This window comes from Scardinius erythrophthalmus, assembly GCF_964197995.2.
Source record: "Scardinius erythrophthalmus genome assembly, chromosome: 21".
NCBI lineage: Eukaryota > Metazoa > Chordata > Actinopteri > Cypriniformes > Leuciscidae > Scardinius > Scardinius erythrophthalmus.
Genome location: NC_138241.1, coordinates 10,661,191 through 10,680,013, shown reverse-complemented (window position 1 = coordinate 10,680,013; position 18,823 = coordinate 10,661,191). Strand labels below are relative to the sequence as shown.

Genomic DNA, 18,823 nt, shown 5'->3' with positions numbered 1-18,823 from the left:
GTACTGTCCCAGTGACGGCTTTTGTACCTTTTTTTCTGAGAGTGTATTAGATACATTTGAGTGTATTGAAAGTTGTTATAATGCTACTATATAAGGCTACTATATGAGACACTTGTTGCACACTGCAGTGAGCTAGATCGATATTAGTCATTAAATATGGTATTCGCGGTAAATCAAGAAAACGAGATTTAAACAAAAAGACTAACTTTGTTAGCTGTATAACAATGATTAGATTTCTGTCGATGAATGTATCCAAACAGTTGCTCACCTGTCTAGAAAACATATTAAAGCGTCTTTGGTGTTTCCATTATTTCTACAAAATAAAACGGAAATCGAGGGTAACACGGGTATGATGTCATTGATAGGCGACGCACAGACACGGTCCGTGTCCTGGTTAAAACTGCTTATTTCTCTGGATTAGTACACAAATCAACAACATATATAACATTGTTCTAGTGCAGGGTTTCTCAAACTCGGTCCTGGAGGGTCACTGTCCTGCACAGTTTAGCTCCAACCCTGATCAAACACAGCTTTGAGTTTCTAGTGATCCTGAAGACATTGATTAGCTTGCTCAGTGTGTTTTTTTTATCAGGGTTGGAGCTAAACTGTGCAGGACAGTGGCCCTCCAGGACCGAGTTTGAGAAACCCTGTTCTAGTGGTTTTTGTATATTTTGATCCAAAAATCTGACATAGTGTCAGATAAAACAAATTCACTAAAACAATTTGTTAGCCAATGTTTAACTCAAGTAACTTGAAGACAAATTCGATAGACCTTTATTAATCACATTTCATTAATGTGACATCTTTTTAAAATATGCATAATATTTTCGGTTATGTACTAGGAAAAACAAACCAGAAAAAATAACAGTAATGTCAGAAAAGCACATAATGTCAAGCAAAAAAAAAAACTATTTAAACAAAAAGTTTTAAAAAGTTAAAAAAAAAAATTCTTAGGAAAATGCTTTTAGACAAACTGAACATTAACATGATTTTTATTTTATGACCAGTGTAAAATGCACTTTAAATAAATGGCATGATCGTTTCCCTTTTTTTCAGCATAGGGTGTTCTGGGTTACTGTCAGGGTGTTGCTACAGTGTGTGGTGCTCTGAGTGGTTCAGATTCAAATCAACCTAAGAAATCAAAAGTGCCCAGTCTCTATGATATTCTTATCAGCCATCAGTCAAAAATCCCAAATCTGATTGCTTAGTAAACGAAGTAGCACATCTCTCCTCAATAAGTCGCATGGTTTGATGTATCCTTCATGCTTATTAGGCATATGGGTTTGTTCATACTGTAAAGATGAGCAACAGTAGTAATCGTGCATGAGTCAACAACCACGGATTTCCATAAAAGCTACATCAAAATAAAGCAAATGCACTTAATGTGAAGCATCTGTTGAGCTTTTTAGAATAAGACAGCATTCTTGTCATAGATAACATGAATACATAAATCCTTCTTTCTGTGCTTTGAAACTTCAAACACTGTACATGTTTGTAGCACAGGCATAGATGGAGTGGGGAAAAACAGTATATAGCCTAGATCAGTATAGCAACAAGAAATGATGTCACATCTTAAAAGCCCAATTTTACGTTTTTAAATCAACCTTGCCATCTCTCTTCCGATCACCACAGCAACAAAGTTATTCTTGGTGGTTTGCTGCGTGTACTTTTCATAGATTCAAACCACTCACTTATCGGTTAGAGAACTCAGAGGCTGTTATAATGTTAAGTGTGAAACTTAAGAAAGGTAATACTTATGCAGTACATTTCCATGCCCCCATCATATATGTCTTAATATATTGGATTTAATGGTAACACTATAATAACTGCACACTATTAATCATTAGCTATGCATTAGTAAACAGTTAATTCATAATTTATAAAGCATTAATAGACATTAAAAAGCAGTTTATAATACAGCTATAAATGCTTTATTCTTGATTTATAAGCATATCTATAATGTGTTTAATAATTGTATTTTCATACTTTATTAATGATATATTTATCATTTCTAAATGAAGTATTACATTATTTACAAACCAGTTAGTTAGGAGTTGTCTTAGAAAGGAGATCACTTAGAAAGTGTGAGTAAATGATTAATAAACTATTTAAATGCACATTCATACATCTTAAATGTGTCTATGTTCTGTATCACTGTGTTGTGTTTGTTTCCTTTTTCTGTTTAGAAGATAAATGAGCCTTTAAATCTCCTTTGTAAATGCTTTACGAGGCATAAATAGTCCCCACTTCAGATGAGCTCACAAAAATAGTTTACTGACCACAGCTAAATGCTTTATTACTACCCGAATGAACCATGAATTAAAGTAGAAATACATGTTAATAAAGCAATTATTAACACACTAAGTATTACTATATGTCTGAATAATAAGATGTATGAATGTAGATTTAAAGGGGGGGGGGGTGAAATGCTATTTCATGCATACTGAGTTTTTTACACTGTTAAAGAGTTGGATCCCCAATGCTAAACATGGACAAAGTTTCAAAAATTAAATTGTACGTTTGAAGGAGTACTTCTGTGCCAAAAATGCTCCTTCCGGTTTGTCACAAGTTTCGGAAAGTTTTTTTCGAGTATGGGCATGTGTGACGTCAGATGGGGCGGAATTTCCTAATATGGGTCCTAAGGGGACTTCTATCGGAAGAGCGCGGGCGCGCGCAACCGTAGACCAGAGCAAGAGAGCGAAAGCAGTTCGCCCATCATCACAGCGCTGTGCTCGGCTTTAGGGAAGTCAGTGTCACCAAAGAAGTGGGTTTTTAGTTGCCAGGGCAAGACATCCCTGCACAGATTCCCAAAGAACCCGGCGTTAAGGGACCAGTGGATGGAGTTTGTTTTTCCAGTTGTGCAAGACTGTTTGTTCCCTGCATTTCGACGATGATTGTTTTATAAACAAAGCCCAGTTCGACGCCGGATTTGCAGATCGTCTAATACTTAAGGATGCAGTCCCAATGATAAAGGTTCACGGTCGTGCGTTGGAACCGCAGGCGGTGAGTAAAACTGCTTCAAATGTCTGTGTGTTGTTAGCTATCGGCGCGTAAGCACAGCCCACACGGCACGCCTCCAGCCGCTCGTTTTTTTCCGGAAAGACTCGGAATTGCCTATCTTTCTTTTATAAATATAATAAAACTAAAGACTTTTTGGAGATATGAAGGATACAGTACTACTCTATAGGTACTCAAGATTAACATGAGATTGACTGAAAATGAGTGTTTCACCCCCCCTTTAAATAGTTTATTAATCATTTACTTACTCTTTCTAAGTGATATTATGAATCAATGACAACTCCTAAATAACTGTTTTTTAAATAATGCAATACTTCATTTAGAAATGATAAATTGATCATTATTAAACACATTATAGATATGCTTATAAATCAAGAATAAAGCATTTATAGCTGTATTTATAAACTGCTTATTAATGTCTATTAATGCTTTATAAAGGATGAATTAACTGTTTACTAATGCTTAACTATAGCGTGCAGTTATTATAAAGTGTTACCATTCACATATACTAAAAATGTTTAAACATGGACATCACATGAGTTATTTTTCTTTAATCACAATATCAAAATAATGTCAACATAGGGGTAAATTTATCTAAAATGTATATTTGTTTAATATAAATACTCCAAATACAACAAGCACATAAGAGGGAAAGGTATGTATAACAGGAAAGATCCAGAAGAGCTCAGTGTATTGATAATAACAGCAATAAGTCCCGTTCACACCAAGAACGATAGCAATAAAGATATAGTTCTAGAAATCATTTTAAATATATAGGAAAAGCAGAGTCCAAACCACAACTGTAACGATAACGGCACAGAGAAATAATATCGTTGGAATCACTTTCAGAATGATTTTTTTCCAGCTGATGAACGATAAAAACATTGACAGCCAATCAGAATCCATCCTGCTTTAAAGAGCTTGAGCATTTAAAGCGGCAGACGACAAAACTGCAGCACGCTTATAATAAACAGAACATTATTGTGCATTAGTGCTGACGGCTGACGCTAATATAGTTATCGCTATAGTTATCTTTATAGCTATTGTTCTTGGTGTGAACCTGCCTTTATTCTGTACTAATATAGCTACAATAAAGAATGACCTTGGTTTCAGTGGCTGAGAATATCCTCAGCACACAGAGGATCTATTACAAACTCTACACAACCGCCAGACACAAACTGTGCTGCTAATCAATATAAAACACATTATTTCCCCTTAATCCTTACCAACACCTAGACAGTGTATTATACAATGTGTTTTTGCACTGATCACCTCTGATGCTATAATGTGTGACTAGAAAGTACAGGCTTCCGCAAAAGTTGCAGTCAATAGATCAATATTAGGATTTGCTCCCCATGTGCGAAGGGAACAGATCCTTGAGGGAAGCTTTTATTGAGCCTGTGAGATTAGAAAGTGATGTGATCAGGAAAACCAAACACTCCATTAAGGATAATTACACTACAGTGAGTGTTAAGAGGGACCAATTACACCATCCGTCAGAGAATAGATGCCAGACATGCCTTTAATTACCAAGGCATTTAGACTAAAATTACGTCTCCATTACAATTCAGTCTGGATGTACCTCTATTATTGCAGGTTGATGTCTTGGCAATTACTAAATGATCAATCAGTAAGCAATTGCAACTCAGCTGAAGACCACAAGTGTACAATGAGTGGACACAACTATATTGGTATTATATCTGTTTTTTCTCATTTACTCACTTTCATGTCGCCCAAAACCCATATGACTACCCTAGAACACAAAAGGAGAAATTTAGAAGAATCTCTCCTTTTAGGTGTTCTTTTGCATAGAATGTGAATGAGAATGCTGTCAATCCTCAAAAAACAAAAAAAAAAAAAAACAATAAAATGATCATAAAAGAAGTCCATTCAACTTATGTGCTCTGAAACCTTCTTTGCATTTTCGCATTCAAACTTAGCATGTTGCATTTGGTTTAGAGGAACATGAGAACATTGTTAGTTTTGGAGAATGACAGCGTTTTTCCCCTTTCACTTTCTTTTGTACAGAAAAGAGCAACATCATCATTCTCAAAAACATCTCCTTGTGTGTTCCACAGAGAAAAGAAAGTATTTTGGGCTTGGAACAACAGAATTTTTTTTTGTTAATTCTTCCAATTTAGAAACACATTTACAACTAAACAAGCACACCATTTTTGCTTGTTGCCTGTTATTTAGTTTCATAAAAACTGACCTCTTTGGAGAGGCGTGTGAAAAGATCTCCCCCTCTGAGAAAGTCCAATATAAGATACAACTTTCCTTCTGTCTGAAATGCTGTGGGGGAAAAACAACAAAGGTGACATTTAAGCAGTATTTTTCTTTATCAAAAGTTGAAATAAAAAATGCTGTTGGAAAAGATATTTTGAAACTGTAGTTTACCAAGTTGCATGCCACTCAAAATTAAACTACTGGCAATCTGTTTTTAAATAAATAATGATATAAATTATTTTTTTTTTACAATCAGACAGCATCAAACTTGAACACTAAAGATTACATGATGGCTCATTACTGTAAAGACTACAGCATTATGAAAACATCTGATCTACTGCCATACAACTGAAGAATGTAGTTAAGTTAAAGGCATTGCATGTAGTAAGTCACTCTGCAAAATTGCCTGTTTGTCATTGAATTCGAGCATAGGGGGTTCAGAAATTGATGTTCTTGTGTAAATGTTTGTGTTCTGTTGTTTACAATCTCCTCCTGAGAGAACAACTCACCATAGTGGAGTTTGACAATGAAGGGATGATTCACTTCTGCGAGAATGTCTCGTTCCATTTTCGATCTCACTCTGTCCCTCACTTAAAATGCATAGAGATAAAACAGAGAGACAAAAAGACGTGAATGTTTCAACTCATTAATTCTCATTAATTCCCTTGGCAAAAACAACACAAGTGCACAATGTATCGTAAAATGCAGAACATGAGACTATGTATATTGATTTATGTTCATATTGATATTTCTTTTCTAAATTGCATAAAAATAATCAGAAGAATCTGTGACCCTTGCATAATTTACTTACTGTAGGACATTACCAGATCTGGCTTAACCAACTACTGGCGATTGGGTTAACAGGTTTATTTGACCATAAATAACTGGAATATGATAACATTTTATATTAACTTTTATAGTTGATATAAAATTTTAATGTGCAAGTCAAAGTGGAAAAACTAATAATAATTGGTCTCCTTGTTGCAAGTTGTGGGCTTGACATTTTACAGCTGCAATCTTGTATGTAATTACTTAGTTTGGATATGCAGATGTTTATACAAATGTTGTATTATAGTGGTTATTAAAATTGAAAAATTCTAAATTAAGAAGAAATCGGATATGGGTGTTTAGACATAAGTGAGGTTACTAGATACATCATATGGACAAAAGTATTGGGACATCTGACCATTACACCAAAAGGGACTGTAATGACATTTCATTCTAAACACATTGACATTAATATGGAGTTGGTCCCCTCTTTGCAGCTATAACAGTTTCCACTCTTCTGGGAAGGCTTTCCACAAGATTTTGGGTGTTTCTATGCAAATTTTTGCCCATTCATCCAGAAGAGCATTTGTGAGGTCAGGAACTGATGTTGGACGAGAAGGCCGGGCTCGCAATCAGTTCATCTCAACAGTGTTTGATGGGGATGATTTCAGGACTCTGTGCGGGCCAGTCAAGTTCTTCCACACTAAACTCATTCAACCATGTCTTTATGGACCTTGCTTTGTGTACTGGGGCACAGCCACGCTGGAATAGCAAAGTGCCTTCCCCAAACTGTTGGAAGCATAGCATTGTGTAAAATGTTTTGGTATGCTGAAACAAAAAGTTTTCCTTCAATGGAAGTAAGGGGCCTAGACCAACCCCTGAAAAACAGCCCCATTACCATTATCCCTCCATCTCCAAACTTTGCAGTTGGCACAATACAGTCAGGAAGGTAACGTTCTCCTGGCATCTGACAAACCCAGACTCACCCATCAGACTGCCAAACAGAGAAGCGTGATCCATTACTCCACATAACACATTTCCACTACTCCAGACTCCAGTGACAGCGTGTGTTTTACACTTCTCCATCCGACACTTGGCATTGTACTTGGTGATGTGAGGCCTAAATGCAGCTGCTCGGCCATGGAAACCCATTCCATGAAGCTTCACAGACAACATTGCTAGAACTGCCCAGACTTACAGATTTGCCCTATACAACATTAGGAAGATCAGACCCTTTCTGTCGGTGCATGCTACACAACTCCTTGTCCAAGCTATTGTTCTATCCAGACTGGACTATTGTAATGCCCTCTTAGCAGGCCTTCCAGCATCCACTGTCAAACATCTGCAACTGATCAAGAATGCAGCAGCAAGAGTGGTCTTTAACAAGCCGAAGAGAGCGCATGTCACACCTCTCCATCAATTTACACTGGTTCCCAATAGCCACTCGCATCAAATTCAAGGCACTGATGTTCGCCTACAGAACAACCACTGGCTCTGCAGCCCTATACCTAAACTCACTAATTCAATGTGCCCTCCAGAAGCTTGCGTTCTGCAAGTGAACGACGCCTTCTGATGCCATCCCAAAGAGGCACTAAATCACTTTCACGGGCCTTTACCTATACTTTATCTGTTCCAAGCTATTCTATTCTATTTCTATTTCAATTTCTATCTATTATTATGTTTTATTTTTTTTAATGCTACGTTTACTGTGCTAGACTAACTGGTACTTGTCACAGCACTTACATATTGTTGCCCTTTTGTTGATTTGATTGCTTCTATTGTTCTCCTCATTTGTAAGTCCCTTCGAATAAAAGCGTCTGCTAAATGATTAAATGAAAATGTAATGTAAATGCTCTGTGCCAGATACAATTCAAAAGGGACTTAAAAAGGGACTTTGGTTGGCAGTGTAAGAAAGATTTTTGAGTTATACAGTAATCTGAACAGTGAAGTGTGTACTTTTTGTTCCACTAGCATCACCAAAGCAAAATAATTACAAAATGAATGACATGTTTCAAACACATCTGTTATTGTTGTGCCATACATGCAGTCCGACTCCAGACTGCCACCGTGTCAGGCTGGACACTCAAACAAACAGCTTTGTTAGCTTTATAAAGTCAATGTTTACACGAATCAAATACTCTACGGTGACCGGGAGGGGACATGTTCGGTTCACTTAGTTTTGTCGTGGCCACAACATATAAAATCGTGGGAACGTGATAATATGTTGTTGCCACGAGATATTAATTTGTGTGAACGTCATATTAAGTCGTGGGAACATGATAATAAATCGTGGCCTCGAGATCATATGTTGAGGGAACGATATATTTTTCTTGTGGCCACGACTTCATATTTTGAGAGAACGACATCTATTTCTCATGGCCACGAGTTATGTTGAGGGTACCACACCGGTCACTACTGTAACCATATACAGCAGTCAGAGATGGAGATGACTGATGAAATAACATTTTACTTTGAATTAGGAATGTCATATAAAAATATAGTGCGGTCTCTGGCATTAAGACATGGGTACGTTATAAGTGAAAGACACCTGAAGCGCATTCTTAAATTGAATGGGCTTTTTCGTCTGAAATTTGCAGGCTTGAATGAAATACTCGGGTCACGAATAAAGTCCCGTTTTAGGCAAAAAACAAAAACAAATTATGAGAGACTTAAATTAACAAATAACAAAGTAAATTATGACCGGGGTAAAAGGAGGAGCCCGTATCGCGTGTGAAGATTAGGTTCCCACATGTTATAAAACTGGTAGCCACGAGAAACGGATGTTGCTCGCTCAACATACGATCTCGTGCCCACGAGATATTATGACGTTCCCACGACTTAATATCACGTTCCCACGAGTTTATATGTTGTGGCCACGACAAAACTAAGTGAACTGAACATGTCCCCTCCCGGTCATCTAAAAATACATACTTCACCTTTAAGCCTGCAGGACTTAACTACAAATATTTGACAAGTCTCAAAACAAAAGCAGCATGATGAATGTTGTATTCACACAGGACGCTTTACTCTGAATGGTTTGTCTTATTTAACAGCTGCAGCATTGCTGCGGTCTGACAGTGAGGTGCCACAGTCAGTCACTAATACTGTTATTTTCATTCACAAGTACATGAAGAACTTGCACAACATCCTCCGCTGAGAGCAAAGACTTTGGTAAGTAACCATGGTTACATTGAGTGAATAAGTTATGTGGGTTGTGAACAGGTTGTGAAATAGATTACCACTCCAAACTGAGCATTGTGAATCACTAAGATAACTGCTTAAATGTGTGTTTGTTGTATAAAAACAAAGGGATGAATCACAAAAATGAATACAGTAAATGATGAGAAAAGTCAGTTAGTTGCTTAAGACTTCAGGTTTATCTGCTTAGTTCATTTCTGAGATTAATTCATTTTCTTTCTTCCAGGGAAGCTGCTATGGATCTACGTATACCCTACTGAAAAACCATTCATTCCGAAAAATCACCTAGCTGTCTAAGTGGGACCTTTTTCCCATGTTAAACAATTTGATGATTCAGACACCCTTTAAAAATCAACCAGAGAGCACTTGCAGGCCTCCTAGCAGCTTAGCTATGACTCACAGGTTAGATGTCATGCTGAGCTGAAATAATAACTGCAGGTTTTACATCAGCACATGCCAGGGAGAGATCGACAAATGTAAGGCACACAAATTATAGGGTATAAATCATTATTCAGATCACATAATAAAAGGGCTGAAGTATCTTTTACCTTTTAGTGTTGCCTTTTTTAAGACCTTCATGGCATAGAGTTGTCCTGTATCTGAACCTTTGATTTTTCTCACCAAGAACACCTGTAAATGAAAAGTAAGGTCAACACCCCATAATATTCACATCTAAGTCTGTGTCCAGGGGCTGTGAAGATCCAAAATGAGCGAAATATAAAAATATATAACATGACAGTACATCTGAAGTTGTCTTCAGCCATGTGGCAGCTTTGTGTGAAGACTGACAGACAATTTTTTTGGGGGGGGAATATTCCTGCTCTGTTCTAAGCTGCGTACAGTATGTAGCCAGCATTTAAATGTTAACAGTCTTCTTCACACAAAGGCAGAGCTCGAAGTGGGCCGGGATGCACTGGTACGCAGTACAGGCACTTCTGTATTTTAAGCTGTAGCATACCCTCACTTTTCTTGTGTACGATACCAGCACTTCTCACATGTTGCAGCATTCACCCCTCATCACACTACCGTTTTCCTCAAGTGGAAACAGAATGTAGAGACTTTGAAAATGTACATTTTAAATTAAAACGTATTAATGTTTATGTGGCATTAGATTAACATCATGCAGAGAAATGATAAAAGACACAATCACACTGTAGAAATTATTTGCTGGTTTCAATTAAAGTAGCCTTACCTGGTTGCCTTAAAATTTTGAGTTCATTTAAACAAAAAATTTGAGTTGATACAAACTGTTTATTCAAAATCTGAAACAGAAACTCAAAATATTAGGTTATCTGAACATAACATAAGATTTTGTTATCTTTGTGAAGCAAATATTTGTGGGGGTAGGGGGAGTACCGGCACTTTATTTTTTCCACTTCAAGCTCTGCACAAAGGTATCATAATGGTTCTGAAGACTTACACCATGTCCTAACCTGATGTGATGTGATAAGATTCCAGTGATAAGCAATTTATATGTCCACACCAGGTGCGACACGGCTATGAGACACGACAAATGATGTTTAATCAACAAAGTTTGGGAGCAGCACGTTCAGATAATCAACCAAATTAGCATGGGAAGAGCACGTTCAGTTAATCAACTCGATTAGCACAAGGAGGTATATATACAGAAGAAATATCTCTGTCCCATGACAGTTTTTCAGCATCCCTCCACCACACCATCTCCTCACTCCTAACTACTAACTATTCCTATCCCAGCCTGGGGTACTCTGGGTTCGGGCCAAATTCCGATTTCGGAGCCCTCCCCTCGGCCAGCACGGCAAATACGCATAACCTTCACTCTATCTGATTATGTAAGTGTGAACTCGTGAAAATCAAACATAAATCACAGGTAATCAGAAGAGTGTGTGGGTGGAGTCTCTCTGCAAGAGCACTGCGCTCTCAACGAAATGGGTAAGTGCATAATCAAATTCATACATACTATTATTAAAAAACATAATGGGTGACTGATACAATCTTTGTCATTAAATATATTGTTTGTTCACATTGAGTTCACACTTCACAGTTTGAACGTTTTTGTTCTGAGGTGAATTATCAATTATCACTTTCAGGATGGATATAAAGATCACGCAAAATGACATTCAAACTTACATTAAACATTAAATAAAGCACATAATCAGTACCTGAGACTATCATGTCATAATTTATAATTTTTTTTTTCAGCTGCAAAGTCACAGAAATAGAAACCGTTTCTAAAACAGATTTGTTGCATATCGCCATCAAGGCTGTGGTTAGGACAAAAACTATGATTAACAAAATCAGAAAAGATACCTTTTATCACGTTTGCGGTCTCAAGTCTTGTCTGGTCAGGACATGGTGTTAGAAAATGTGTCGTATGATACTTTGTGTCATTTTTCCAATTTTGAACATGCCTGACATATTTTGTGTTCATAGAAGAAGAAGAAAAAAAAAACAGGTTTGGGATTAAATGGGAGTAAATACTGACTGAATGAAGATTTTTTTTCATCCAAAAACTAGTGAGCTAAGGCAACAACCTAATTAAAATGGAACATGAGTGATTAATTTGAAACATTCTAGATAGGAAGCAAATAACAGAAGACTCAACTCACAATTGATTTCAATGGAATTCAATCAATTTGGCATTAGCATGTTGCTAACAATGCAGTATTCTACTAAGCAAAATGCATAAATATTAGGTAAACTTTTTTTTTTTCTGTTGATACTTTTCAGTATTGTATGAATTATAAGTATATTCATAATCAACATTTCTCATGTTGTCCACCACCTTTGCCTTTTCTGCTTAAAAATAGATGCGATGCTGACTTAAATTTTCTCCAAAGGTATCTCTGATTATGCGGCCTATCTTATTGCAAGGCTTTTGTGTCGAGAGTGTCATTATGATGTCTTTTTAATGCTGCCTACATGAAGCTTAGGTTTTAGAACAGGCAGGAAATTTCAGTTTTGGGACACGAGATAATAATTTAAAACTATGTAATGTAAATCCTGCAACAACTGATCCTCTCTTTCTAAACCTTTTCCCATCCCAAAGTACACTCAGGTCAACTGAAGGGTTTATAAGGACACAGAAAAGGGTTTTACATCCATTACCCCAAACCTGAACACCACTTGCATTAACAAAATTAATTCCAAACAAATGGCACACATAATCTTAGTTATCGGAAGCAGTCTGCATAACAGTAACAACACAGAGGATAAATCAGACGCAGCATTTTTAAAGCTCACCTTTCCATAGGAGCCTTGACCCAACACCTTGAGCAGCTCGAACTGCGACGGGTCTGCTTTCTCAAAGCCCTCTTTCACATGATCGCTGATATCAAATTCCTTTAAGATGCTGTCGTCCTGCAAAGGCAACAGATGGCACAGCTCAGAGAGAAATAAACAAATGATTTTGCCATGTTTAAGCATATTTGGGAATATGATGCCAGCAGGGATTATGAATAACAGTAGTAAACAGGTCAGGAAAAAAGGTGCAGATGGTGTGATCAGTAGTGCAAGAGTCTCATTGCCATATCCATTTAATAGGGGCTCTCTCACAAAGCAAATGACATATGAAAGTGTGCAATATACAAATAATAAGAATCACAGGTACTTTGAAATTACTGAGCGCAAAAAGCAGATCCATGCGAAAAGATGTCAGTAGAATTAGAAAACCTTTTAATTTACAAACATCTACACGTACCTTGGTCCTTGACTGTTTTTTTATCAAGTATTTTGGCTAATTTGATAATACTTTGAGCTACCAACAGTTGTAGAGTATGGTGGCATACACTGCCAGTGTGCAGTACTAACTGAATAAACTACATAGCAACTGCCAATTGCTCATTATAATGCGAATTCAAACTGCAGTCGGGTAGAAGTTGTTCTTCAGTTAGATTTGATGACATGATAGCACTTTCCTGAAGGCCGAAAGGCAGAACAGATTATGGCCAGGATGATTATAGGATCTTGAATAATGGATTAGGATTTTATTTTAGCTGGAGACGATGTGGATCAATAAATGACAGATCTTGTTTCCTAGGCGCTTGACAGTAAAGGAAGAAAAGATCTACCACTGCTTTCGATTCATTGGCACTTTCACATAATGTATTCAGTAGATTTTTTCCTCAAACTTGGTACAGAAAATGTACCAAAAGTCTGCAGATTATTTTTTTTTTTTTCTGGGCCTGGTGAAAAGTTATGAAATTTCATAAAGATGTTATTAGGGATATTATGTTCATAAAAAAATAATAATAAAAAAAAAATCATACATGATATGACACCTTCATATCTGGTAGAAATAGACCCTTAAAGGTCCACTGAAGTGCCTTTGAATGCGCAGCTTTGTATGATGTGTTGACTTAAAGGGATACTTCACCTCTGGAAAGATGAATGTGTATTTAAAATAGGTCATTTATGTAGAAGAAATGTGAAGAATTTTTTTAATTTGGAGCTTTCTAGCCTGAGAAAAGCCAGAAAATGTATTTTTGGCTTATGTGGATGAAAGACAGCAACTCCCAGAATGCACTTGCTTCGCTGCCCTAGGAGGCCACGCTTACCGGTTAGAGAGCGCAGTTGAAAACAACAAGAAGGTTAGGCTACTAACTTAGTGAGTCTCCGTGAGGAGTTTGCCCGTGATTTCGAGATAGCCCAAAATGTCCGGGATTCGGCTTTTGCGTTCTACAGTCGCCATTCATTATGTTTACTGTGGCGAGCAGGACGAGGCTGACGGCCGCGGGAGAACGGCGCGAGGCCGGTGGCGTCATTTCTGAGACGCGCCGGGTCTCGCATCTCTCACGGAGGAGCGGGAATTTTCTTAGCAATGGTAAAACGCACATCAACCGATCACTTGTTTAGCGTTCATGTAAACACTACATTCAGACTCACCAATCGGAATGAATTCAGCTAGATTGAAACAAGAGGTGTGCATGTAAACAATGAATGGCGACCGCAGAAAGCAAAAGCTGAATCCCGGACATTTTGAACGATCTCGCCCGCCGGACAAGTCCGGAAAAAGGAGGATGGTAACCCCTAATATTCAGCTTTCTCCTACTACTCAATTTTCTCCACAGAACAAGAGCCTGCTAGCTTAGCTTCCAAAGCTGACACTGTGTACATTCTGTGAGTGAGATCCCACCCTCTATGGGCGCGTTGAACACATGCGGAACAGCCCCTCCTACTGGCTGTAGTCTTTAGCCTCTGGCCAGAAAATCCTCCGATGACGCAAAATGACGATTTTTGCGTCATTGGAGGATTTTTTCCAGACAAAAAATACATAAATTCTGTCTCAGGGGGATATGAGGGTGGAAAGCATGGTAATTCGAAAATACTACAGGTTTTCTACTTTTTCTACTAAGCTTAATGCTAAATCCCGAAGTATCCCTTTAATTTCCACTGAAACAGGAAGCTAAGGCGGAGACATTAATTGGCTCCTCCCCCTTTTTTTAAATAGCCAATAGCGTTTAGTTTACCTCATAGACTGCGAGTGGTACTTGACAGCACCATGGAAGCGAATCCGAGCGCTGATAATACGTTGGATTCAATAGTAGAGGTGTGAATAAATTCTAGCCATTTCTTTCTTAACCAACGTCCAGTTGGAAAACGGAATAAAACTCGAGCGTTTGAGCAACAGAACTCACATCTCCAACCCATATTGCTCCGTGACGCGTCAACGGTCGCTTTGGCCAGGTGGTATTTATAGCATAGGGGGCGGGACGCTGTAGATTCTAGAGAGCATTTGATTGGACAGAAGTTGTGATGAGAAGCTGAAGTCCGTGGTGATATCATAAAAATCCTTGATCCATTTTAGCATAATTGAGAGACTGTAAGTTTTGAATTCTTATATCTCCTAAATGCAAATTTTGTCATTGTTTTGAAACACACCAACTTATTCATAACCTTAAGCCTAACACATTCATACTAAAATCTAAAAAACTTAAATTTTGATTTCAGGGGGCCTTTAAAGGTAGGGTAGGCAATTTCGGAGAGGCTAGCAATAGCTAGCTAGCTTTGAAAGCATAAGATCCCACCCTCCCTTCAGAGCGTCTCCAAAGCACGCCTCCATCAAAACACATGAACACACACAACAGAGTTTGCAAAGCGTCACAAGACTATGACGGCGTTAAATTACGTTAAATTAATTAAATGTCTCAAAGCACATAATATTACAATAATAATGAATGTAAATAACTTACAGAGCTCTTATTTGTACCACCTGACTGCTGCAGATTCACTTCGGCATTGATAGTGTTTATAGAAATGCATAAATACGAGTCTGAGGACAGCTCCAGGTAGAACGTCACAGGTTACCATCTCTTAATAACGGTTACGACATGGCATGAACGCAGTAAAGCTTGTTGTTTTGGTTCAGGAGGAACTGTAAAGATGACAGCTGTGTGTTTATGTGATGACGTGCGATGTCTGCGTGAGCAGGTGCACGGAAGTGTGGAAATACATATGTTGACAGGCAGGTAGGACAGCGTATTCGGACCAAATGCAATGATTGGACGAGCATTTTTTGGTCCTGTGACTTCCACAGAAAATATATATGTACCTGTCTTAATATTTAGACCATTCTATTCTATTCTATAGACTATTCTATTATTGACTGCTATCAGGATGCAAAGAGAGTTTCAACAAGTATAACAAAAAGTGCTTATAAAACAAATTGCCTTCCCTAACTTTAAAATAACAAACGCAGGTACCCATTTTTTACAGTGTACAGCAGTTAAATATCAATAAAAATATTCAAATTTATTTATAGTATGAAAGTAAATAGCAGGCTGTGAGTGATTTACAATACAATATTAGTGATAGTTTACATGGAACAATCTGAAGTTTGACACACACACACACACACACACACACACACACACACACACACACACACACACACACAATGGTGTATGACATGTTCCCTTTCGAAAGGGAACTCTACACTACGTCAGAATGACGCTATGGGGAACGCCTCAGGCGTGACAGGTGTCTGAAATCAAATATCAACTCACGTCAATCATGTTGACCGGCGACAGCCCGTGAATCATCAGCTTGATTGATTAACGCGCGACCTGGATGTATAAAGGGGAGCCTTGCACACAAGACAACATCTTTTCGTCTTCAGGGACTGTTTGTCTGTATTGAGAATATCGCTGAAGCGCGCGGGAGGCTCTCGAGAGAGCCTCTTGTGCAAACTGTGAGCGTTTTTTATTAAAAATGCTCCGCTTTCGCGGACCCTTTTCTCGAGGGAGGAGGGTTCAGCATCTGAGCTGTGGTGCGTGCGATCTGTGAAACAATACTGTTTGGGTACGAGGCGTTCACAGTCAGTTCCTGAGGGTGCTGGCAGTGTTCATTAAGAAATATCTCGGCGCGCGTGAGAAAGAAAAAATCCGTGCGCTGTCGGATGTTTCAACCTCGCACCTGTTGACTTTCTTCTCGAGGGATGAAAGCCAAATATTTTTTAACGGCTCTTTTCTCGCGCTTGCCGAGGCAGTGTGTAGATTACGAGAACGTATAAATGTTAAAACAGTATTGTCTGGTGAGTATGGCTGCATTTAATTCTATGAATTAAAATGATGGAATATTATCTGACTTTTAAGAAGTTAGATATTTAGTAATTCAGCCTATCATCCAGATCGCGTTATCCAGTGTTTTTGGCTGCATTTTAATTGAAAAATGAGCAGTGAACAAAAAGAGCAGGTGTAATTCTGGTCTTTTTGTAAAATGTGAAATTAACATATTTCTGTTTCTTTTCAGACCACATCTCCTGTTTTAGAGTCTGGGGCAAAATGTTATGGGAGTAAATCTAAAGTTTTTTCGATGGTCAGGTAGTAGGTCTTAACAGGCCTCCTTGACCAGACAGTCCCCATTTTGCAACCGGACAGTGCTTGGGCCTCCCTGAGGTGAGCTCCCAGGAATTGACTGTCAAGGAGTAATGTGGTTATCAGGTTATAGGCCTCACTAGGCCTTCCTGAATATGAGCTTCCACATACTATGGTTAAATGAGCTCCCACATATTATGGTTATCAGGTCATAGGCCTCACTAGGCCTTCCTGAATATGAGCTCCCACATACTGTGGTTATCAAGTTATAGGCCGCTCCAGGCCTTCTTGAATATAGCTCCCATATAATGTGGTTATCAGGTCATAGGCCTCACTAGGCCTTCCTGAAAATGAGCTTCCACATACTGTGGTTGAATATGAGCTCCCACATTCTGTGGTTATCAAGTTATAGGCTTCACCAAGCCTTCTTGAATATGAGCTCCCACATACTGTGGTTGAATATGAGCTCCCACATACTGTGGTTATCAGGTCAGAGGCCTCACCAGGCCTTCCTGAATATGAGCTCCCACATTCTGTGGTTATCAGGTCAGAGGCCTCACCAGGCCTTCTTGAAAATGAGCTCCCACATACTGTAGTTGCCAGGTTATAGGCCTCACCAGGCCTTCCTGGTTATGAGCTTCCACATGTCAGGTTACAGGCCTCACCGGCCTTCCTGAATGTGAGCTCCCACATACTGTGGTAATCAGGTTACAGGCCTCATCAGGCCTTCCTGGTTATGAGCTCCCACATACTGTGGTCGCCAGGTTACAGGCAGTATGTGTAGTAGGCTTCCTCTCCATATGAGGGTTGTATTGCTGAGGCCTCCATATACTTATTGAGCCTAGGCGGGCTAGTTATTGCCAATATATGTGCTAGGCTTCCTCTCCCTGTGAGAGTTGTATTACTAAGGCATCCATATACATATTGCATGTTTCAGGCTTCCTCTACTTTTAGAGTCATCCTGTTGAGGCCTTCATGCAAATAGCAAGCTAGTTTTTTGTCAGTATATGTAGTAGGCTTCCTCTCCATATGAGAGTCATTTTGCTGAGGCCTCCATATATTTTTTGAGCCTAGACGGGCTAGTTATTGCTTATATATGTGCTAGGCCTCCTCTCCATATGAGAGTCGTACTGCTGAGGCCTCCATATACTTACTGTATTGCGTATGCTTATTGCTAGATATGTGTTAGGCTTCCTCTCCATATGAGAGTCGTACTGCTGAAGTCTCCATATACATATTGCATGTTTCAGGCTTCCTCTACTTTCAGAGTCATCCTGCAGAGGCCTTCATGCTAATAGCAGCCTAGCTTTTGTGTTAGTTTATGTAGTAGGCTTCCTCTCCATATGAGAGTCGTACTGCAGAGGCCTCCATATACATATTGCATGTTTCAGGCTTCCTCTACTTTCAGAGTCATCCTGCAGAGGCCTTCATGCTAATAGCAAGCTAGCTTTTATGTTGGTTTATGTAGTAGGCTTCCTCTCCATATGAGAGTCGTACTGCAGAGGCCTCCATATACATATTGCATGTTTCAGGCTTCCTCTACTTTCAGAGTCATCCTGCAGAGGCCTTCATGCAAGTAGCAAGCTAGCTTTTGTCAGTGTATGTTGTAGGCTTCCTCTCCATTTGAGGGTCGTACTGCAGAGGCCTCCATATACATATTGCATGTTTCAGGCTTCCTCTACTTTCAGAGTCATCCTGCAGAGGCCTTCATGCTAATAGCTAGCTAGTTTTTGTGTTGGTTATGTAGTAGGCTTCCTCTCCATATGAGAGTCGTACTGCTGAGGCCTCCATATACTTACTGTATTGCGTATACTATTGCT

At 38.7% G+C, this 18,823-nt stretch overlaps 1 protein-coding gene across 1 annotated transcript in view; it reads right to left on the bottom strand.

Moving 5' to 3' along the window:
* rps6ka2 (ribosomal protein S6 kinase, polypeptide 2) overlaps positions 1 to 18,823 on the bottom strand; it is a gene marked incomplete at both ends in the record, with an annotated part of 67,670 nt that overhangs the window by 33,833 nt on the left and 15,014 nt on the right. The window contains 4 exons of the mRNA XM_081350909.1: positions 5,231 to 5,310; positions 5,754 to 5,834; positions 9,759 to 9,840; positions 12,433 to 12,549. Coding sequence (XP_081207035.1) covers positions 5,231 to 5,310; positions 5,754 to 5,834; positions 9,759 to 9,840; positions 12,433 to 12,549 — 360 coding nt within the window. The remainder of the gene's footprint in view (positions 1 to 5,230; positions 5,311 to 5,753; positions 5,835 to 9,758; positions 9,841 to 12,432; positions 12,550 to 18,823) is intronic.